We start from the raw sequence: 24,202 nt of genomic DNA on the forward strand, positions 1-24,202 counted from the left end.
CACACGTTTATAATTTTCTTTTGTTTGACCAACTTAATAAAATCGAACGGCTTATTTAGTGGTTCCACTGTAAGCCACGTATCGATCGCGTTGACCCGAACCTCGAACACCACCGGGACACCAAGCGGTCTTTTCTTTCTTTTTCCTCACGCTGGTTAATCAAACTCCATAAATAGGAAACAAAATTAAAAGAATAGCTATTGATCTATGCGTGACCTTCTTTTCAATATTCTCTATCGCACTCTAATCAATAACAAGGGAATCTATTGATGTTGGTGACACGGTGGCCTTTTCACCTCCCACCACCCTCGATGTGATGGCTGCCACATCGCATCTGTTCATCCAACCGCTGCAATGTTTAGAGAGAAAGACTTCCTGGGTTTCAAAAATATATAATTAATTTAATATATAATTAGAATTTATTTTTTCTATGGGGTTTCTACAGAACTGTAGTTAAATGTTTGATATTGTTGAATCTGAGCTGCAGGTAAAATAATTTTCACAAAAATATGGTGCTGAATCAATAAAATGTCGAAGAATTATACATCACAATATCCCATTTTCAGATTGTCTATTTTTGTCCGACCAACAACTCAAATAAATGCGGTTAACAATATCATTTAAAACAGAGGAAATAACTTCAAACAAGGTGGCTCCAGAGAATAGTTGATAAATAACTTTAACCGATGATGCGTAACATTTATGGCCTGTGAGCCCTTAAATTGAATTAGTGGACGACCCCTCAGATTGACCTCGAGCCACCGCCTCAGACCGTTAACCGACTATCAGAGTACTGAGTGACTCGCGCTCCGCCCGACACGTTAGTAAAGAGAACGGTTTGTGTTTGTGCCGACTGGATCTGTTACCTTCATCCAGCACTTCTCCATCAGGGCAGCGTTGGAGTCGTCCTTCACCTTCAGGTAACACTCCACGGCCCGGGAGTGCTCGCCGGACTGCTCCCACTCCTTGGCCTGTTCCAGCAGGCCCTCCACTCCCCTGAAGCAACACACACACACACACACACACACACACACACACACAGACTCATAAATCCAACGCATCTCATTTGCGGAACATTTTCATATTCACGTAAGCACAAAGTGAAATATACAACAAGGCGCTATTAAAAACACATCAGGCTCTTGATATACGAGCCAATTAGCAACATAGCAGACATGAAGTTATAATAACGGCCGTCGGTGCCTCCAGAGAGAGATCTTTGAGATTGTAAAACCTCACTGCCATCATAGAGAAAACACATCCACAGTTCACCCTCTTTTTTTTTTTAAATCACAAAGGATCCCTCCTCCCCCTCCCCCCTCCGTTTCTTGCTCATCATCTCCCTCTTCTTCGTCTGCGTGCTCTTCTTTACGTTTATTTTTTCTTCTTTTTTTTTTTAAAGGCGCCGATCTACAATTTGATCATGGTTCGCAGGATGCCTGTGAAGCCTCGCGCCTATCTGGAGCCGGAAGCTCTGCAGCAATAATTCAGTGGTTTCTAACTTCAACCCTCACTTCCTCCGCCCGTTTCCATTGGCAACTTTTGATGTTTCCTCCCACAAGTCATTAAAGAGGGAGAAGCGACGGGAGGAGGACGAGAGCGGTATGCTGCCGGCCCGCTGGCTAACGAGCTATTCCTTGTTGGTAGTCTTCAATGTGCGATAATACACGAGCTGGGTTTTAATAAAGCATCAAACAGACTCTTTGTGCATAGATTATACTTGGGGAGGGGAGGGGGGAGGTGTGTGTGTGTGTGTGGGGGGGCTGTGAAATGTTCATAGTGGTTTCTTAATAACATAACATGAAAGGTCAACTAAATCTAACACTAGCTCTTGAAATAATGTCCGACTACGAATGCCGACCCGCCGACCCATGATTACAAGTCCTGTTAACAAGGCTGTTGGGGATCTGCTGTCGCTGCCGTCGTAACTACAGACGGAGCTTCAGGGACGTTTCTTACAGTTTCAGGCTCCCTGGACGACGAGGGAGTCAACGACAAGAGATGAGGCTCGTGGATCTCTTATATCTTTTGGTCTTAAACAAATAATCTCACCGGATTCCCTTCTTGGAGGTCTCCTTCTCGTACTCCTCTTGGAGCATGGAGAGCTTGTTGGGGAGATACTCCTTACAGATCCGCATGGCATCGCTCCACAAGTCTGCATCCTGATCAAAACAACCACAAATATGGAATAAATAAAAGAATAACTGACCAAAGGTTGTGATGGTTAAAGTCTACAACCAGTCTAAAACACATTCTCCAGCTCTCTTTTCTTTTCCGGAGCCATTTCCTATCGCTACCTTGTAATATTTAACAGCGAGCTCGGGTCTCTGGGCTCGGAGCAGGAAGGCTTCGGCCTTCTGGAATTCATTCTGTTCAAAGCAGAACTTGGCTTGGCCGACCAGGATCTCAGCAATGGTGTCTGGGTCGTGGCCCTCAGCCACCCGCTGCGCACTGGCCCAGTCCTTGTTGTGGACATACCTGGAGCAGTTTACACACACACACACACACACACACACACACACACACACGCCCAAAAAAGGTTATTTGAAGAAGTTTAAATCCTGTGCGTATAAATGGAAAATGAAAAGTGTTGCATTGTCCTCTCAAATGTAGTAAAAGTAACAGAAGGTAAACAAAATACAAGCGCACATAAATGTACTTAGTTACATTGCGCCACTGGATTCAAATCTGCCACTGATTCGTACAGCTCCTGATCAGCTGGAGACACATGGACTCACATGAGGACGGCTTCTTTGGGTTTTCCTGCTTTGATGAACTCAACCTCGGCCTCTGGAAACTTTCCCTGCAGATGATCAGAAGTATCAGAAGTAAGAACGACTCACTGTTCTTGACCTGCAGTATGAGCCAACATTACATTTACAATGACTAGCAGTGCGATGGTCAAACTGACCGGACCTATAACAAGGTTATTGGGCTGCTTTTTAGGCTGTTGTAAAAATCTATCTTGTTGACCTTGGTGGAAAGATCCCGTCCGATGGGAGCCGAGTATCACGTACAAGTATGTATGCAGATTAAAGGGAAATCCACATGTTTACAAGCTTGGAATCATTTAATAAGCGAGAAAAATAAATAAATAAATAAAAGAGAGCACATGGTTCTCCCTTATTTTATTTGCTTTGTCTGTAGTTTGTATTTGTAATCTTATGTTTTTAGGTTTGTTCATATCAGCATCATTGGGACTACAGATGAAAAATAGCCTCTTGGCTAACTCTGGCACATTTACTGAAATGTTTTTATCAATGTGCACTGTCCCTTATTAAATAAACCCAGTTAAAGAGACTCACAATGACTACGAAAGAGGCACACAATGACCACAAAGAGACACAAAGCAACAACAAAAGGAGAAATACAAATAATAAATAGCAGAAAGACAAAGCAGCCGCAAAGAGACACAAAGGGACCAGGGAGAGATACAAAACCACGGAGAGATGCGTAACGACTACACCAATAAAGAGAGACTGAACAATTATAAAGTCTGTACGAGATGTTTCGCCTGTGGACGGAACTATAAAGACAACAACGCTCGGCCTTCTCACGGCAGCAGGCAGACAGCTCTGCAGCAGGAGGTAATCGGCTTTTTGAGATAATGTGGTGTGTGGAGGTGAGAGTTAAACAACAAAAGAACCAAAGGACACTGGTGTCGGCAATGCGTCTCATCTGGAGGAACAATGTGTCAGCAGACTGGATGCAGCCGGACCGGGACAGACTCACCTCATCTTCCAGGTAGATGGCGTGTTTCAGGTGGATCTCAGGAAGCTTTTCCTTACTGGAGAGGCGAGCCAAGTCAAAGGCAAAGTCAAATGAGCTGGGGAGAAAATAAAGAAATAAGGTTTTACAATACAATCAAAAGTTTACTTCTTTTATTTATTTTTTGAACAAGTCACAAAGGTATGGAAGCCCATTCCTGACAATGTCATGAATATAAAATGATGTCAGTTTAAATATCTCAAAATAATGAGTTCAGATACAAAAACAATTATTTTACAAAACCAACTCATTATATTTAGATTCTTGTTCATTTGAGAAAAATTCTCATCAAAATGACTTGGAGTGCTCAGTAAATTAAAAATGAATCACGTGCATCTTGTGGTGCAACTCACAAGTTATTTGAAGCAAACTCGATGGCGTACTCCAGGAGGCCGAACTTGTTGAGCAGCTTGACGGCCGCCTCTCCTTCCAGGCTGCGAGCCCACAGGTAGGCCACCTGCTTCTGGGCTCCGGCCCCTCCGTGGCTCTTCGCCACCTGAAACACACACACACACACACAGATATATCTGGCGCATATACATCGCTATAGGGGTCCTGGGGCAGTGTGGCTCCCTCACACCCACACCACAGATAACCACAGATAAAAAAAACATTTGAGGGAAGCTGTAAAGTTGCACTGGGCTCCCAAAGCGGCAGCAGCAATAAACACTGTCGACGGGGAGGCTCTCGCTCGTAAAGAAGCCGTGCCCGGGAAGTCTAATCGCAATCTACTTTCAGTCCTCCTATTGAGCAATCATAAGCTGAACATATATACGTATTGAATAAATGGCTCATGGCACGAAATAATGTCGCTAATGCAGCGATAAGTACTTTTTAAGTGTTGATCAGCCTTTATGACTTCGGTATTAAAATTGAGAGCCACACAGGAAGACACGTTAAATACAATTTAGACTTTCCCCACAAAACCTGGTCAAATAAAGCAATATCAAAAAGTAATATTGCTTTAAGCTCCTTATCAAAGCCAGGAAGTGTTCCATGTGATGAAAGCATCTTACGATTGACTTGTTCTTTGCTGTATGCCTTATTGTTGCTCTATATTTATGCTTCCAACGATTGTCTTAAGTTCTCAAATCCCTAGGTTTGTGTCTCTAAATCGACAAACTCTTTTGAATCCGTACTTTCAAGAATCAAAAGATTGCATACAACATATTTTATGTCACTGACATGTCTAACCACACTTTAATTGTCATGTTTTTTCTTATAAACATAAGCACGGGGGTCTCTTGTGACTGCAATGGACGAGCTCCGGGTACCGTAAACAAGAATTGTGCGTTACAAGGTTCTAAAAATAAATAATCGTGAGTTCAAACATTGCAAGTACAAAACTCTGCATGGCTCTGGAGATGTGAAGCCAACAGAACCAACGCGGCAGCACCTACCCTGTATGCATCCTCCCACATGTCGTTGACTCTGTACATGTGGACCGCGCCTTTCCACTCCTCGGCCTGTATGAAGTGGTACTCTGCCTCTGAGAACCTGGAGTCAGCCTCCAACTCCTAGAACATCCATGCCCATGAACAAAACATGCACACCAGGGACAGTTAGACGCAGGAAACGGATTAAAGTACACATATGAAAGTACTAATCTGATACATAAATGCTGATGAGTAGAATCCACGCCCTCTTCAGCTGTACAGGTTTTGTGACACATACAACCCGCTGATGTATTGGCTTGTTGAAGCCAAACATATCGTTGGCCAATCCAGGACCAGCGTCTTGAATAAATATCCGGGTCAAGGCAAGTCACTTCCTGTTTTGATTGCCGCTCTGGACGGCAGGGTATACGAGAGCGACGTTCACTAGATTCTAGATTCTTTGCAGACAGCGGTCAGGTGCTGTGTTGATCCGGTCAGGAGCCGAGCGAGGGACCGACCAGACTACATGATGACTGACAGCAGCACCAACAAAGGACTAAAACAACCAAGCCCCCTCCTTGCCACAGTGGGTGGTAGCCCCTCCTTGCCACAAGTGGGGTGTGGTAGGAGTTCAAACTTCTTTCCCCCATATAAACAACAACATCAACAACAACAACAAAAAAGAACCGAAGAAAACCTAAGTTTACAATATAATAATGAAACTCGATTGGATTTCTGTGAAATCTTCTTTGATGCAACTATCAGGAGCTTAACCCTCCTGTTACCTTAGGGTCAATTTGACCCCATTCAATGTTTAACCCTCCTGTTACCTTTATATTTACTGACATATTTTACCCTCGGGGTCAATTTGACCCCAGCAATTAAAACCTCCAGAAGATTATTAGAATTAATATTGTTTCCCAAGTTTAAGTGTGAGGTATTTTGTTTGTTTGTTGACTACCTAAATAGCCCTTTAAATATATAAAAAAGTTGATATTTCTTATATGTTTGACACAGTGAAAAACAGCCTGGGGTCAAATTGACCCGAAAGAACACCGACATTAAACATTGAATGGGGTCAAATTGACCCGAAAGGTAACAGGTGGGTTAACAGGATTTGAAGTCTCAGAGCCGGTCTGGACACAACGAGAAGATCAGTGGTGCAATGTGACTCAGGTCATTTACTCAAGTACTGTACTCAAAGTTACGACGAGGAACTTTCATTTTGTGTGGACTTTGACGGTCCCCGTGTTCCCGAGCAGCAGAGTCCCTTTAGAAAACTTCTTATTTTCCTGCAGCAGGGTCTGGTGGTCCTGGTTCTGGTACTCCCAGTGGACCTCCCTTTCATCCAGCGGGCCCAACAGCATGGCCCGGGTCCCGATGACAGGCATTAATAAGAACAGCGACATATAAATAGCCAATATTCTCACTCATGGTCTTGTTTGCTTTTGCCGGCCGTCCACATTACATTGAGACTGTTACATAACCAGCTCAAAGCTCCTTGTAGTAACTCTCAGTAAAAGGTTTCATTCCTGCCTCCACCACTGAGGTTATACAATCAGACATGCGTGTGGTTTGAATGTGTGCGTAAACAAAATTCATTAAAAAAAGGTTTCGCCTGGTGGTCTTCTTTTTCTGACTTCAGAGCAGAATTAAGAGTTGGAGACATTTCTAATTATTATAAGAGTTTAAACCCTCGCAGGGTCTTCTCACATGAGAATTGGACAATCGCAAAACTGTGAACATTTGTCTGCGGTTACGTAAAAAATAGTGTGTGGTTAAGTTGTAAGGGTGTCAGAACTGGAGCCCACGAGAGCTTTTCAGATTGGAAACCTCATCCGTCTCTGATGAAGGTGCTGAGCGCAGTACTGACACCAACCAAGGGATAAACAATGACAGCCATGGGACCCTCGTTCATGACTTACAAGGCGAGAGAGGAGAAACCCAAATTAAAGCTGCAAGTGTGATGAACGGGCCCTCGCCCCTACCTGTGCACATTTCTTTCCACCTCCCGTGTCAACTACGTGGTGCTAGAGAACTCACGCTGATTAGAAATGATGTCGTAATCTCAGAGAACATCAGAGTTTGTTTCTCATACATTTAGGAGTTTTTGTCTTGCAAATGTTCAACTTTAATCTCACATTTGTATTTATAATGTTTACCTCACCGGACCCACACAGGATGGTTTGTTACACAGACCCATCTGAGGAGCCGTGAGGCGTGGAAGCAGACTTGGCCGGTGATTGGATGAACCATCTGTCAATCAAACTATTGCCGAATCCAGCAACAACAACAAAAACATCTTTTGCATCGAGAAAACTTTCAATGTGGAAATACTCTCCAATCAAACTGATGCTATTTCAGCCTCTACGCCAGGGATGCTCACACTTTTTCAGCACGCAAGCTACTTATAAAATGAGGGGGGGGGGGGGGGGGTGCAAGTGACTTTTCTTTTGCTCCGTCCCGACAAGACGGAGAGCCGGGAAGAGAAGTGTTAACGCGACACGTAGAGACAGAAATGACATGCTGTTGTGTTGATACGATCAACAACAGACGACTGTTTACTTTAATAAAAGAACAAAGACGTGCTGTAGAGAAAATTACAGGGGGCGGGGCAATTTTTTGTTATGTCATGCGATCTACCAACACTACGCCGCGATCGACGTATTGAGCACCCCTGCTCTACGCCTTGTTATTGAGAATGAAATGTGATGTGCCGTGATCCCGCAATGCCCCACGTGATCTCGTGACATTGAGAGAATATCCAGGTGCCCTGCAAGGTCAAATATTTACCCTTCCCCAAGTCTGTAATCATATTTTTCTTGTCCCTACAATGGCCCTTATTCTCAGTTCAATTCAGTCTGATAATCAGGAAAATGAAATATTTGAAGCGTTCCAATTCTTCAACTGCTGGTGCCTCGACTCGTGTTCAAAGTCCATCACATTGCGATGACGTACCTTGGCCAGGTGCAGGTGGGTCTCTGAGAGCAGGTCGGGGTGATGTTTGGCCACCAGGCGAATGACATCATCAAACATCCGGTTCTTCTTGTACATGGTTATGGCGAGGTCAGGCTGCTTCACTGTGGCAAATAGCCTGCGAGCACACGCACACACACACACACACACACACACACACACACACACACACACACACACACACACACACACACACACACACACACACACACACACACACACACACACACACAAATTGAGAACTATAGAAACTGAACAGTTTTTTGGGTAGGGGAGAAGGCGGGGTTATTCAAGTGCCAAAAGTCTTCAGTCAAGGCAGAATAAAGAGTTTGTCAGTGTGAACTGTCCAACGTCAAAAACTGTTTTCCATAATTTTAGTGCCGTAATTACTTCAAACGCGCTCACCTCACTTTGCCTCGTTCCGTTGTCATGCACCCAGCGGCCGATGATGCAACAAATCACTATAAATAAATCTCCATTTACCTCTCAGCCTCCTTGAATTTCCCATCTCTCTCCAGCTCCTGGGCTCTGCTGATGTACAGAGCCATTACCTCCTCCTCTGTCATACACTCCACGGCCAACTGCAGGCAAATTGCACCAAAACATGACCATGGCTGTTTTGTTTCAGAGCCAGAACTTCCTCCTATCCCTCAAATATTCATTAGTATCCTGTAAAATCAGTTTGTTCTTGATTATGAATGTTATTAATTGGAAATCTTGATATCATCTATATATTTGTCTTTTTTAAAACCGGAACATAATGATTCAAATGTTGACCATAACGTGTTTTTGCCTGAATTACCCAAATAGGTCTCTCTTGTACACACTGGTCTGGTCGTCCGTGTCCATACTAACCTTATGAGCCTCCTCCCAGCGCCCTGCTGTAGTGTACATGTCTATCGCATCCTTGATGTGACCTCCTTTCACGAACAGGTGCTCTGCCACCTACAGGCCGTAAACACACACGATGCATTCAGAACATGTCCACAATGCAGGCTGAATATCTTAAAAGCTCTGTGTAGACGTTCGTATTTGACATTAGTTTGGGCGGCACATGGAAATATAAATAATCTTTAACTTCCTAACACATCAACAGCATATCACGACATTGTAATGTTATACAGGGAAAACAGAGCACAAAAGAACATGCGTGAAGCTCATTTGATAAGAGCAGCTATCTGTACTCTATTTATGGGAAGACTTCAGAAAAATTGGGCAGACAATCCACCACAATCCAAAACCACCACGACCAGATTGCCACGTAAAGGAAAGAGTTTTTTTCCCATTTAACTTTTTTCCAACTCGCAAATGCATTGTTTGTGCGTGCTCGTTCGGATTAAAAGAAAACGTTTATTCATTCTTTTCTTTTTTGCGATAATTTGTGCATTCATATCACAGGTGTGAGCTTCCGCCGTCATTTTAGTTTGCACTGAATTATAAGTCTCTGCAACTTCCACAAGTTGGGGAGCAAAGAGCCTGTTATCTTAATTACTTTCTGTGAATGTGCCCACAGAGCAAACAGACTGAAATGGCCGGCTATTTTCATAGGCTGACAGTCTGTGGAGGCTGTTTGGCTCAGCTGAGCTCATCAGAATGAGCAGAGCGCGCTGCCCCTCGCCGCCATCATCATCATCGTCGTCGTCATCAGGATCATCGTATCTCTTCCTTTCCTTTTTCTCTTTGTATTTACACCAGATTATTTCTTTCTACTCTTCTTTTAAACTGTTTTCTGGCAACTACAAAAACAATTCAAATTGTCACTACTGACAAAGCCCCCTCGAGCAAACACAGCCCACTCTGCTCCAGAGAGACCAAGTTAAAGCTGATCCTGGGCCTCTGCCTTTTTGCTTGAATTTGTGCAAGGTGTGTGTGTGTGTGTGTGTGTGTGTGCGCGTGTGTGTGTTTGTGTGCAAAAATGAATAGCTGGTGGCAAAATGTCCCTGCCTACTCCATCTTAATGTCCGGTGTTGTGTTCAGGGAGCAAAACGAATCTCTTGCCGGACCATAAAAATAGCCCACACCTCGCCCCTCCTCTCTCACCTCATAGTCCTTCGTGGAGGCGTAGTACTGAGCTATCTTCACGTAGTATTTCCCGGCTGATGAATCCTCCTGCAACTCCAGGATGTGGACGGCTTTCTTCCACTGACGAGCCGCGATGGCCGCCTCGATGGCCTTCAGCGAGCAGCTACGGATGGAACGGAGAAAGACACATTTTCTACCATGTCTTTTATACTATACTTCATAAACCATACCATCATGTATAATAGAATACTATGTTATGATTCTTGCACTATATTCTATTCTACCAATACAGACAAACACTGAGTGTCATTACCTAATCATATCATGTATTAGCCTCGTGAACACTGCTTACATTTACTCTGCTGTGCTCACAGTACTGTAACTTCAACATTTTATGTATGATTTATTAGATTATTGCCAAAATCCGAGATGATTGAATCCCGTTTATTCTTATCTTCACCACCATCTTGCCTGTCAGGAAGCAAGGGCAAGGACAACTGAAGGAGATTCCACCCTTTGTTTTGGGAGGGGAGAAACACCTTGTGGAAGATCTGCCGTCTGCTGTGTGCACTTATCGAGTTCAATTCATATTTTAGTCTATGTACCTCTTATTATTTATTCATGTGACTTTCTATACTCACTTGTATTTATTTCTGTCCTTGTGCAACAAGGATCAATATATGTTTATCTTATCTGAGTGGGTTGCTCCAACAACACAGCCAAATTGAATTGTGAAAAGTGCATTAACATTGGTTAGGATTCATTTACTAAACCAAATCTTTTAATTAAGACAGACACAGATTGAAACTGTTTCTGGCAGGAAAAATTCGCAGCGGAACAAATGTATTTTAAACCTTTGTTTCTGTGGAGAGTTTTAGCTTCCCACAGTCACAATTCAGTAAATAGACTTCAATAGAATATAAATCTGGGCGCTGTATGTATTAAGTATTTTTGGGGAGTATAATAATTTTAAAGACATTTATTATGGTACTGGTGATAATTTAAAGAACGATTGGCCATCTTTGATGTGTTTTTTCTTTCCTTCTCTCCATCTGCCTAAATATGAGTCTTGTCACTCCTCTACACGACATAGCCTACCCTGCTTCAATGAAATGGTTGATGGCGGCGTCCATCTGTTTCTGCTGGACGAGGTAGTCTCCCCAGGCCTCCTCCAGTTTCACCACCTCCACAGGGAAGGCGAGGCGTGCCAGCTCCACCGCTACAGGAAGCACACACTTTGTTAAATATAGGCCAACTGTAGATCTCCTGTAACGTATGCCCACACACAACAACATGCGTCCACCTCGTGTCCAAAATCTTTACACAAGCTATTGCTTAACCTTACTCGAAAAGTACCCTTGTTTAGGCTACTTACAATACATCCTGTACTTATGTGAAATGTACAACCAGCTGCACGATGAGGCTGTGCTTCCAGCTAAATGCTAACATTAGCATGCTAACTCGCTAACAATGGCAATTCTAAAAGAGCTACTGCCAGGTTCACAATCATAGAGTAGCATGTTAACATTTGCTAATAACACAAAGTGCAGCTGAGGTTGATGGGAACGTCATTATAGTTTTGCAGGAACTTGGTAATAAATTAAATTGTAATTTTGACGTGGCGCTATCGCCAGAGGAAAGGTCAGAGGGTTTCAGTTGACCAACATTGCCCTCCCTGAAGCTGCAAGCATAACGTCAACAAACAAACACATTTTGGTAGTTATTTAAAAGATTGGCTCAGCATATTCATGCGTATTAATTAGCATGTCACTGATTCACCTTTCCTGAAGGCGTCTCCTTTGCAGTAGCACTCCAAAGCTCTCTGGTTGTTTCGGATGCTCTCATACAGATCTCCGGCCTGGTCAGAAGATATAGAGATAGAGTGCATCAATTTATGACGACAAATCGATACGTAAAGGAAAATTCGATATTAGCTTGGTCATGGTTGTTGAGAATGGAAAACTATACCGCCAGAAAACTGGAAACTTTGACACATAGGCTACTTTTGTGCACTTGGGCTGCTTTTCAATGTTCGTATTGGTATTCATGGCAACACGGTATAAGGGCAAAAAGCCGGGTCCATAAAGAAATGGTTTAGCAAGTTTGCTGTGGAAGAACTTGATTGGCCTGCACAGAGCCCTGACCTCAACTCCATCCAATACATTTGGGATTTACTGGAACACCGACTGTGAGCCAGACCTGATCACATGAGTGTCTGACCCCAGATTCTCTTCTGACTTGGTGGAAGGCAAATCTCGTAGAAAGCCTTCCCAGAAGAGTGGAGGTTGTCACAGCAACAACAACAAAAACATGACTTCGGAGAGAGATGTTCGACTATCCACATACTTAATTTCTTCAACAATAGAACGCACGGCATGTGATCTTTGCAAGATATGGAAGATATACCGAATGTCGACCCTCAGATACCTACAGTAATGAAACCCCACGCCACCAAATTGCAGCAAAACATTTTGTTCTGAAGGTTTGTTCTCTCCTTCCCACCCGTTACATAAACACAGATGGCTCCAGGAGGAAAGCTGCGTTCTCAGACAAACGACTACAGAGAGAGACATCGAGAAATAACAAACGGACGAAGGGAGACGGGGTGTAAAACTGCAAATTAAAATAAGAAAAGAAAGATAAAAAAGGTTCCTCTGTTGATACCTCTCCTCTCTTGGCATTTGAGAGGAGAAGAGAGGAAGATGAGGTAAAAAAAGAGGAGAAAGGATAAGATTTACCGGTATATGATACCAGCTGGGATAAATGACACATAGTTAGCATAGAGTCCACGCACCCTCTCGTAAAACTCTCCCTTGATGAGACTGGCGGCGATGCGGCCGACGGTGTCGCTGTTGTTGGTGATCTCCGGATGGCCGATGGCCAGTCGGGCGGCTTTAGCCGGCAGTCCGGCCTTCAGGTAGAGGTTGATGGCACCCTGGAAGTCTCCCTCGCTCTCCTTCACCTCACCGGCCTTCTCGTCCTGACCCGTGTCCATTAGCCACTGGTAATGGTTCCTGCGCAGGCTGTCCAGCTCCGGGTGGCCCTAAGAGAGGGTGGGATTTGTTTCTACGTGACACATGGGTTCAAATCTAGTGTTGAAAAACTGAAAGAGAATGTATTGACATCTTTAAGCCATCTGGACGCAAACATTTTGAATATTCACTTTGATTTGCTGCGTTTTACTGTTAACAATTAGATTGTTCATTTATTATCTTTAGCTTTTTGTTAATCGGAAATAAACTTTTCGAAAATGTTGGCTTTATTATATAGATACATTTTCAGATGTAATTAATAGATTCATTTAATCGTTAATTGGAGCGATATTACAATTAATTGCCGTTAGATGCTCAATGTGGAGCATTTTGCGGGATCTATTGGCAGAAATGTGATACGAATAAGTATGTTTTAATCACCTGAAAAGAAGAATCGTTGTGTTTTTCAATACCATAGAATGAGCTGTTTATAGTCCCACACAAAGTGACCTTTTACACTTTCACGACATACCACCAGGTCTTCCACTCACCTTTCACGAGAGAAATATCAGTTGGCTGCAATCTTCAATCTCGCCATATAGGTGCCCCGATATCCTACACACTGCACCTTTAAACGGTTCCCTGTGTAGTTTTAGACCAGGAACCGACTGGGAACATTATGTATTGTGGAGGTCTGTATCTATATTCATACATCATGTCATATTCATTGAATGTGTTGTGACTGTAACGCTGTTCATCTGTACACATGTCATCTCTTGCTTCTGTCCATTCTGGAGAGGGATCCTCCTCTGTTGCTCTCCTAAAGGTTTCTTCCCTTTTTTCCCTGTGAAACATTTTTTTCTATTTCGTGTTTTTTTTTCCTGATCTGATGTGAGGTCCTGGGACAGGGATGTCGTATGTACAGACTGTAAAGCCCTCTGTGATCTTGTGCTATTAGGCAATATGAAATAAATTGAATTGAATTCGAATTAAAATGGTGCACAGATCCAGGAGCGCACAAATGTGCCTAATCTTGAACAGAGGTGGAATAAAAGCGTCAACCAGAAACCTTAATTTCCTTTGAGTTTGCTTCTCGTTTTTTTGGGGGAGAATGTATTCAAGAATTATCTAACATGTGACCCAGAAAACCCCTGGCTAAATGACTGCAGCACAGACAAGTTTACAGTGTACAGTAGATGGATGGATGGATGATTGTATCCCTTCACCTGTGGAAGTTACCGGTGTATTTTGTCGAGTGATGTAACGGCAGAGGGGATAAAACTCCCCCCAGCGTGCCCGTCTCCAGGCAACAACAGAGAGTGCTCTGAGCTCGCGGATGGCAGACAGTCAGCGGTGTGTTGTTGAAAGCTCAGTTTATTTTCCTGGCTGTTTATGCCATTGTCCAACGACACAATCTCACTCAGGTGAAACGCAAACGTACATTTTGTCCTCGCGTTATTACCTTTGCTTCGGCCAAGGCGATGCAGTCGTCCCACATGTGGAGCTCCTGGTACATCGCTATCGCTTCATCGATGCGATTCTGCAGGAAACGAGATCATGACATTTCACTCAGAGCTGCACAACCACGACTTCTGTGAATAATAAAGCGAGTACAGGTGTGATATTGAGACACTGCGCTTAAAGTTCCTCATCTAGTTAACTCGACCGTGAGCCCCTAATTCAAACGTAAACTAGAATGGGCACTCGGTAGAGCGCATACCTTCGCATTTCACAAGATTGGGCATTGAATTATAAACGTTTTGGCATTAGTTGCATGCCAATTGGATAAAGATTGACAGCGCTATGGTAGAAAGAAGATTTTGACCTTTCCGTGACCTTGACCTTTGACCCAATTGATCCCAAAATCTAATTAAATGATCCCCGGATAATAACCAATCATCCCACCAAATTTCATGCGATTCAAGAAGATTTTGACCTTTTCATGACCTTGACCTTTGACCCGATCGATCCCAACATCTAATCAAATGGTCCCCGGATAATAACCAATCATCCCACCAAATTTCATGCGATTCGGTTTAAACTTGTTTTGTTATGCGAGGAACACGCATACAAATAAATAAATAAATAAATACACGGCGATCAAAACATAACCTTCCGCATTTTCAATGCGAAGGTAACTATCCCGGCTTTTATCCACACAGAAGATAACATTAACGGTACATTCATGTCAGACATTTTTTTATTAATTTTGTTATTGCTTTTGAATTCACAACTATTCAAATGCTGTTAAAGAACAGTTGTGTGTCGCCAACCTGCTCCATGTAGTGCATCTCAGCCAGTTTAAAGTTCTTATCCAGCATCGCCACGTGAGCCTGGACTTGGTAAAACGCTGTCCCATCTCCTCCCTGGTCAAAAGAGCCACACACACAGTGAGACACACATACTGTGATCACTTTCATTTGTTTAGTTATGTCATATTTAGAAATATGTTCATACCACCCTAAAAAACAACTCTATTTGTTGTATACATGGTCAGTTTTTAGTCTTGTATCTGTTGCGATACGAAACCCACCATTTCCTGTGAAACTTTGTCGGCAATCTCATTTGTTTGTTGGAGGAAACGCAGCGTCGAGACGTCCCCCAACGCAGCAAAACATCTATGAAATAAGAAGGTGAGAGAGAGAGAGAGAGAGAGAGAGAGAGGTGGAAGCAAATGCCATCCGGTCAAAGCTCTCAATGAACTGAGATAAATTAGAGCTTTGGTCTAATTAGCCTTTAGATGTACGCTGCAGGCTGCGAGATAAGTAGGCTCGTCTTAGCATTTAGCCACTTTATTACCAATTCTCTCTGAACAGCCACTTTATTACCAACTCTCTCTGAACAGTTGCATCAGAGTAATGAACAAGTCACGAAAGAAAGAAAGTGGTTTAAAAACTCCTTCTGTCTGACTCTTTCTCGCTCCCATCCCTCATTAACATTACACATTTCAGACAAAAAAAGCGTTTCTTCACCCAATAGCCTGATTTATGCAAATCAGGCCGAAGCCTAACGAACAGCATATGCATTATTAATTACAGAGAATTCTATTTTTTTTTTAAGTTTCTCAAAACCGGAGAGAAATATGAGAGAGGATGCTTATTATTAAAAAATAATGTTCAATGTCTTTGATAATTAATGAAGTTAGAGAGGGAGGTCAGGAAGGGACACAGGCATCTGCTGTGTGTGTGTGTGTGTGTGTGTGTGTGTGTGCGCACACATGTGTCAAAAAGCGCTTTCATTCCAGGTGACCAAGGTGTCCTTGTTGGCTCCAATCTCTGCAGTCAGAGATAAGTCACACGTGCAATGAAGACTGATAAAGAAAGTAATTAGCTGGCACGGACATTAGCTTGCAAGGTTGTGTGTGAGTGTGTGCAGCTACCTTTGTGAGGAACAATCACTCACTTTGGGACAGCACTGTTTGAGGGTCAGGCTTGGTCTTAAGGAATACGAATCAGGGTAAGTGTTGGGGTGAGGTGTTTCATTGTGATGTTACAGTAAGGAGGAGCTCGGGAATGCATGAAGTCATTGAGAGTCCTCTCAAAGATAAAAGAACAAGATTGTGTGTGTCTTACTGACCTTTCGGCGATGTGCAGCTGGTTAGCTTTCAGAGCCAGCTTGCTGAGCATCTTCCACATGGCTTCAGTCTCTGGTGACATCTCCAGAGTCTCAAGGAATGCTGTGGCTCTGACACACACACACACACACACAGATGTAAAGCTAAGACAGGCACAAATAAAGCAACATTCCGTGTGTGTTTGTAGTTGCAATAGGAAAATGTTTATACTCCGACCACAAAAATTAAAATATGGTTCTGAAAAACACACTATGGCCTCGTAATATTATTGTTATGATATGGATAGGCCTGTCACGATAATTATGCTAGCGGCTCACTGCGCAATATATATAGACATGGCCTGGATCATTTTTACGTTATCGTACGTTTCTGACCGGCCAGAAGATGTGAAGAAGTCCAAATGGACTCCACATTTTTTTACTTTGCACTTTTTGTTCAGGCTGTTAGAAACTGGATTGCCAATATATTTATATATATATATATATATATTCCTCTATAAGGAATGAATGACCCTCTATACCCCTGTGCCAAATGTTAATATCTACGGGAAATTTCTGTTCACAGAGCTCCACAGTCCATTTTATTTATTGTTTTGGTTTTGGGAATGTATACGATTATTATGTATTTATTTAGGTTAATTTAGGATGAATTTTATTATTAAATCAGTAGCAAAAAAAGGACTTAAAAAGACAACAATATTGTTTATCGAAATTATCTCTGGGATGATATATCGTCCAACAAAAGTAGTATTAGTAGTTTTATAAATAATTAAATGAATGCAACCTGGAGCCGGAAAAGCACGCAGCAGGAAATGGATGGATGAATTCATCAACTGAAAATGATCAATCAACACCTGGCCCTTTCTGAGCGGAGGAGCTTCAGAGCTTCTGTCTCTCGCAGTAGTGACAAGCACAAATCACCAAAGTCCCCTTAAAGGTTGGCTGGCCTCACTTTGTTTGGAGTTCAGAGCTCCAGTGAAGAGTTCAGCAGCTGCTCCTCCACACTGAGAGGTCAGTTGCAACGATCATTTTGGAGGTGTTGGAATCACAACGCACTGAGGAGGCCACGCCTCCTGGCCGCCCTGCCAGCTCCGAGGAAACCCTCAAGAAGAGCTGGAGGAAGCTGCCGGATAAAAGGACATCTGGCCTGTTCTGCTCGCCCTGCTGTCGCCGGGACTCAGACCCAAAATAAGCAGCAAGTAGTCGGAAGGCCGGACGGATGTTCAACTCGACAGTAATGACGGTGATGAGGCTGCGTTTTGTGTGCTCGTCGAATATCGGTCAGAGCAGTCCAAACGTATACCTGTTATAATCCCCGTCGTCGATGGCGGTACCGAATTCAATGAGGCCTTCGTCCAGGGTGTACGTCACAGTGTTGACGCCCTCCGTCACGATCACATCCGTCTTCCCGTCGACTCTTTCTAGATCCACAATGTCTCCCTGACGACGCAAAGTGAAACCAGCGGAAAGTGAGCGAGTGGTGGAATCCAACCAAGTGCATTTACTCAAGTACTGCACATTATACGCTTAGACACACAGATGCTATGTTAAAGATTAATGTACTCAACGAATATATTATATACTATCATCTGCTTTAGGTCCGCCTCCTAAACCAACTACAAGAGCAACATGCTAGGTACCCATTAATGCATCAGTGATAATAATCAAATGATACAATACAAAACTCAGGAGAAATTTGTTGGCATTGAGTATATCTTGTTTATTATACGTAGATAATAATACTTAAGGAAGATTTTGAATCAGGACTTGGAATATTTATCATGCATTATCCTTCACTACCAAAACAAATTAAAATGATGGAGAACAAAAGCTTCCTCTGCCAATTTTTATTATTGAGCACAAAAAAAACAACGTTTGAAGTGGAAACTAACTTTTATTATTGTTCCCAATATTTTATTGGGATTTTGGGAACTACGATGGTTATGCACCTACAGGACAGTTCAGTCATCATAAGGAGGACTACCACCAAAATAACCCCGATGATGTCACAGTGATGTCATTGTTTTTATTTCGACGTAGGCTTGATGGTGTTGGTGTTGGTGTTTTCGAATGAAAATATGAAAATGGCCAACATGGCGTTGTATCGTGAGCTGATGGAGATCACACAGATACACACAGATACACACTCACACGTGCAAAGAGAACAAAGCCTCACCTTGATGGGGAACATGGTGATGCTCTCCGGGCTGTCGATACTGTACCAGATGCAGAGGTTCCCCCGGTTCTGAGCCACCACCACGTCGCTGCCGGGCACCCACTGGACGTAGGAGCAGAAACTCAGCAGCGTGGTCTTGGAGCCGGTCACGATGTCATAAAGATGGAGCTGAGGAGGAAGGGAAGAAGTTGCAAATATCATTATTAAATTATATTATTAACGATGGAATTGGTTTTCTTGCTGGGATGAGAAGATTGAGCTTGATTTGAGCTTGGCTTAGCGTAAGGAGTGGAACAGAGGCGAACCAAAAGGACTGGAACAGAGGCGAGCAGTAAGGACTAGAACAGAGGTGAGCCGAAAGGACTAGAACAGAGGCGAGTCGTAAGGACTAGAACAGAGGTGAGCCAAAAGGACTAGAACAGAGGCGAGTCGTAAGGACTAGAACAGAGGCGAGCAGTAAGGACTGGAACAGAGGTGAGCCAAAAGGACTGGAACAGAGGCGAGCAGTAAGGACTAGAACAGAGGTGAGCCAAAAGGACTAGAACAGAGGCGAGTCGTAAGGACTAGAACAGAGGCGAGCAGTAAGGACTGGAACAGAGGTGAGCCAAAAGGACTGGAACAGAGGCGAGCAGTAAGGACTAGAACAGAGGTGAGCCAAAAGGACTAGAACAGAGGCGAGTCGTAAGGACTAGAACAGAGGTGAGCCAAAAGGACTAGAACAGAGGCGAGTCGTAAGGACTAGAACAGAGGTGAGCCAAAAGGACTGGAACAGAGGCGAGCAGTAAGGACTAGAACAGAGGCGAGCAGTAAGGACTGGAACAGAGGTGAGCCAAAAGGACTAGAACAGAGGCGCCAAAAGGACTAGAACAGAGGCGAACCAAAAGGACTGGAACAGAGGCGAGCAGTAAGGACTAGAACAGAGGCGAGCCAAAAGGACTAGAACAGAGGCGAGTCGTAAGGACTAGAACAGAGGTGAGCAGTAAGGACTGGAACAGAGGCGAGCCAAAAGGACTAGAACAGAGGCGAGCAGTAAGGACTAGAACAGAGGTGAGCCAAAAGGACTAGAACAGAGGCGAGCAGTAAGGACTAGAACAGAGGTGAGCAGTAAGGACTAGAACAGAGGTGAGCCAAAAGGACTAGAACAGAGGCGAGTCGTAAGGACTAGAACAGAGGTGAGCCAAAAGGACTAGAACAGAGGCGAGCAGTAAGGACTAGAACAGAGGTGAGCAGTAAGGACTAGAACAGAGGTGAGCCAAAAGGACTAGAACAGAGGCGAGTCGTAAGGACTAGAACAGAGGTGAGCAGTAAGGACTAGAACAGAGGCGAGTCGTAAGGACTAGAACAGAGGTGAGCAGTAAGGACTGGAACAGAGGCGAGTCGTAAGGACTAGAACAGAGGCGAACCAAAAGGACTAGAACAGAGGCGAACAGTAAGGACTAGAACAGAGGCGAGCAGTAAGGACTAGAACTGTCGACTAGCTCCTCTAATGCTCGTTGAGTGACATCGTGCGTCTTGTTTGTTTAAGCAGAACAAAACAAACATGATGGGAAATCAGTCGGGACGATATGGCCCGATGATTATTTAATATTTAAGCACTTTTCTCCGATAATCTCTTTCCTAACACGGCAGCGGATCGCATTGAAATGTGACTCGGACCTGGATAACCATTTATTTTCGCTCAAACGAACACCGGAGAGGACGGGTCTCCTCGTACCTCCCGAAGCGTCGAGGACGGCCTCGTGCGGCTCAAAGCACTCGTCACGACAATCCCAATTTTTAAGATGATTTTTGCAGACGGCAATCACGTACAAAAACACAGTGAAGATTCTTTGAATGTTGAGTGCGAGTGTTCAAGTTCAAGTGTACACAGCGTCGTTGTTGAACTCCTATTGCGTGAGCAAAGTTGATTGCCATCCAGCGGCTCCATGTGAACACTCGCACTGCAATCTATTCTACTACACTCTTGATGAGTTGAGATTATGTAGATTCTATAGCTACAGAAGCTCCCTCGGCACCTGATATGTATGCATGTGCGAGTGTGTGTGTGTGTGTGTGTATGGCGGACCGCCTGCTGTCGTAATCAGCTGCTTTAATATCTCCCCCCCGCCCATCACCGTTTTTAATAACGTTGCGTCTATAGTTTTACCCTGGAGCTCAGCCGGTCATGTTTTAATGCCGTGAGGAAGAGCGGCCTGTTGATTAGCTCACTTTAAAGCAAGTTTTTCCAATTAAAGTTTAAATTCTTTTTTTTATGTCTTACTATTGAAAAGAGATCAGATTAGAGCTCCAGGTCGGAAAAGGGATGTCCGACGTCGAGGTGAAAGGGGAAAATGTTGTAAATGTAGCGTACACTTGAACTGATGTCGATTCTTTTTACATTTCTCAAATGTGTTTTGCTGCTGCTCAGCTTCCATGCCTTTATCAGACAGATGGCATGTTAATCATTATCTTTATGCACAATCAGTACTGAATCAAAAGGTTTTAAATATACCAGAAAAAGGAAAAGGCAATTAAAATCGAAGGTATTCACGAGAATATTCTGTCTAGAAAGAGTTAAAAGGAAGGATTTATGTCTACAAATACAAACACATCTTTTGAATGAGAGTGATTATTATTATCATAATTATCTTTCTGGTTGTAATTACCCTCAAACTTCTGATATTTCTTCTTCAGTTCTTTCTTAAGTCACTTGTGCACATCCATACATATTTCACAATCCGTGCCAGTTCTTTTTTGTCCAGAATTTTAAAATTACTTCTTGAAAAAAGTAAAGAAATAAAGGGTGCAACCAAAAGTTGGAAGCCACTGATGGATTCCCAATTACCAGAGTGCTCCATGTCATTGCCCCGGGGCTTCGACACCAAACTGTTTTATTACCCCGGGGCAACAACTGACAGCAGCTCTCTGCCGCTGTCATCTTGCACACAGCTTCTCGGCAGAAAAGAAAAGCTGTGAATCTCAGCGCTGCCAAATCTGAGACCGTCTCGACACGTCGGTTGTTTTTTGCTGTTGAAGTGGAACATTGTGGAAAGTTTCTCCCCGCAAACCAGTGGGGAAGGACACAAGGAACTAAAAAAAACCAAATGATCTCTCGGATTAGGTAACGCTGTGCTTTCTCAGTGTGATCACAGTGTGCCGAGTGATCACCTCTCAAATCCTCATTTCTATTTCCATCTCCAAGTTTGGTCGTTTAAAACCAAAATCATTCATGCTCGACTAAATTCTAATTATATTTAAATGATTGGCAATCAATCGCTTTATTTCAAACAAGCTTATCTTGCTGCGTTCTTCGCACTTAATGTTGTCCGCCCTGCTCCGCGTTAACGTCAAAAGTATCACCGTTGGCTCCACATAAATGAAGTTTCATCCCTTCAGCGCGACAATAAAGTTACCTTGCGACTCCCCCCCCACCCCTCACCCACCCTCCTTGTGGCATCTTCTTTTATTCTGAAATACTATCGCATCACCTGGACGAGCAAACACGTCCCCGCAAAAGGCCACGAGACATTATTTGTGTGATGGACGCGGCTTTAACTTTAGACGAGCCCCGACCACGGTGGGTTTCTTTCTCTCTCCTTGACTCACCACTTCACTAATCATCCTCAGCTGCCCTGTCTGCTTAAGGGCCTCTCTCCCACCATTTCCACTCCCACGACCCCTCAGGGCGCCGAGGCTTCTTCATCCTCACCCGCAGCTTCTTGTCCCTGAACAGCAGCTTGCGTCCCGTTTCATTGAGCTCCAGCCAGTCAATCTTGGAGTTGTGGCTGATGGTTCCCAGATTGCAGCCCGCAGCCAAGTCCACTGAGGAGGGGAAAGGAAAGGACGGGTTTTCACTGAGCCGCGAACAGATTGGCAGCATGACAAGGTTTAAATCAAGTTATCACCCAATCATTTTGTAATAATTATCTATGATTCCATTAGGCAGTGTCTCTACTTTAAAAGGGTACCTGCCTTGGGAACGAGTTGATATTACAAGTCCGCTGATACATCAGATGTTTTTAATTAAAATGCAATATGATCCAGGCAGTGTGGTCCACTCAATGAGAATGAAACAGCTCAACGATGATATACATCAGTTATTGTAACGGTTTAATATTCCGGCGAGTGCTCGTGTGTGAAAACTAGCTGTGTGGCTCAATGTGTAAAAACAAGACATACTGAATGATTTATGGAGAGAGAGAGAGAGAAATACAACGGCAGCATCATCAGCATCCGAAAGCTGCAGAATGAAGCGGTTCTCCATTTACAAAAGGCACTTCACAAAACGCACAGCGCATGTTTATCTCAAGCAAAGGTTGACAGGGTTGAAGATGAAAACTGATGATTCACTATTACTCAGGTACTGAGAAGTCACTCGCCAAGCTGTTCTTGTTTTGGAACTAAAAACTTTTTACGCATCAAAGGATAAGGGCTGGAAAATATTCAGCACATTTATGTACGATTGTTTCCGAATCCCACGGAGACCAAAACCAACAATCAATTCATGCTCCCAACACTTGTCAGTGTGTCCAAAGCCGGATATCCTCTGTGCCGTATGAGCTCCATTGTTGTGCAATAAACTATTAGAAACACATCGGTGAGCCTCACTGCGGCACTGGGTGACATGTTTCTTCATTACCATGAACACACACACACACACACACACACTGTCCTTTATTGTGACTCCATCCTATACATTACACCTTCCTGCTGCTCCAAATACTCACCGGAGTACCAAATGTGGAGCCGGCGGGGAAAATAGCCCCAGACAAATACATTAATTCCTCGTGTATGAATTGATTTTAAATACTGCAGTGAGCCTTTAAAAATATGAATTAAAAAGACAATATGTATTTCTGTTTTAAAAGATTTCCAGTAAGAAGCAGCGGGCTCCGGAGTGAGAGACACAGACAGGGAAATAATGGACCTCGAAGATATTAAAGTGTAACGAGTGATCAATGCAAAAATATTAGAAATCTACAGAGCACCAGAAGGGACATGGAGGGGGGGGGGATCAAAGGTCCTTAAAAAGAAATGTAGGTAATTTAGCAAGATTCTGCAATTCTGTTTACCTGAGGATCTCTATGACAGCTACAGTAATTTGAAAAATGGCCACGTCTGGCACTGAATTTGACAAATGTACTGTTTATCCGACCCAGAATGCATTGCAGCATTGGCTCTAATTAACCGGCGTAACAGCAGCAACACGAAGTATGACAATCCGGCGAGGAGTCAGGGCAGCAAACCGTTTTGACTTGCTCCAGTTTAACATTGTTGTTTCCATGGTTCCCAAATGAGCCGGATGGGCATTAACCAAAATGAAAAACTTCTTACAAGACTACATCTTTTCATTTATGCAG

At 43.5% G+C, this 24,202-nt stretch overlaps 1 protein-coding gene across 1 annotated transcript in view; it reads right to left on the reverse strand.

The window, feature by feature from the left end:
- The window catches only part of ift172 (intraflagellar transport 172), a 40,941-nt gene that overhangs the window by 8,840 nt on the left and 7,899 nt on the right, over positions 1 to 24,202 (reverse strand). The window contains exons 15-35 of the mRNA XM_056428137.1: positions 22,552 to 22,664; positions 18,864 to 19,031; positions 17,991 to 18,127; positions 16,691 to 16,798; positions 15,648 to 15,732; positions 15,388 to 15,480; positions 14,577 to 14,654; positions 12,937 to 13,185; positions 11,922 to 12,000; positions 11,241 to 11,361; positions 10,161 to 10,305; positions 8,976 to 9,065; positions 8,604 to 8,701; positions 8,103 to 8,238; positions 5,169 to 5,285; positions 4,122 to 4,264; positions 3,733 to 3,826; positions 2,739 to 2,803; positions 2,298 to 2,478; positions 2,053 to 2,162; positions 867 to 996 (exon numbers count right to left, since the gene is read on the reverse strand). Of these exons, the coding sequence (XP_056284112.1) occupies positions 867 to 996; positions 2,053 to 2,162; positions 2,298 to 2,478; positions 2,739 to 2,803; positions 3,733 to 3,826; positions 4,122 to 4,264; positions 5,169 to 5,285; positions 8,103 to 8,238; positions 8,604 to 8,701; positions 8,976 to 9,065; positions 10,161 to 10,305; positions 11,241 to 11,361; positions 11,922 to 12,000; positions 12,937 to 13,185; positions 14,577 to 14,654; positions 15,388 to 15,480; positions 15,648 to 15,732; positions 16,691 to 16,798; positions 17,991 to 18,127; positions 18,864 to 19,031; positions 22,552 to 22,664 (2,540 nt within the window). The remainder of the gene's footprint in view (positions 1 to 866; positions 997 to 2,052; positions 2,163 to 2,297; positions 2,479 to 2,738; positions 2,804 to 3,732; positions 3,827 to 4,121; positions 4,265 to 5,168; positions 5,286 to 8,102; positions 8,239 to 8,603; positions 8,702 to 8,975; positions 9,066 to 10,160; positions 10,306 to 11,240; positions 11,362 to 11,921; positions 12,001 to 12,936; positions 13,186 to 14,576; positions 14,655 to 15,387; positions 15,481 to 15,647; positions 15,733 to 16,690; positions 16,799 to 17,990; positions 18,128 to 18,863; positions 19,032 to 22,551; positions 22,665 to 24,202) is intronic.

This window comes from Pseudoliparis swirei, chromosome 12 (assembly GCF_029220125.1).
Source record: "Pseudoliparis swirei isolate HS2019 ecotype Mariana Trench chromosome 12, NWPU_hadal_v1, whole genome shotgun sequence".
Lineage (NCBI taxonomy): Eukaryota > Metazoa > Chordata > Actinopteri > Perciformes > Liparidae > Pseudoliparis > Pseudoliparis swirei.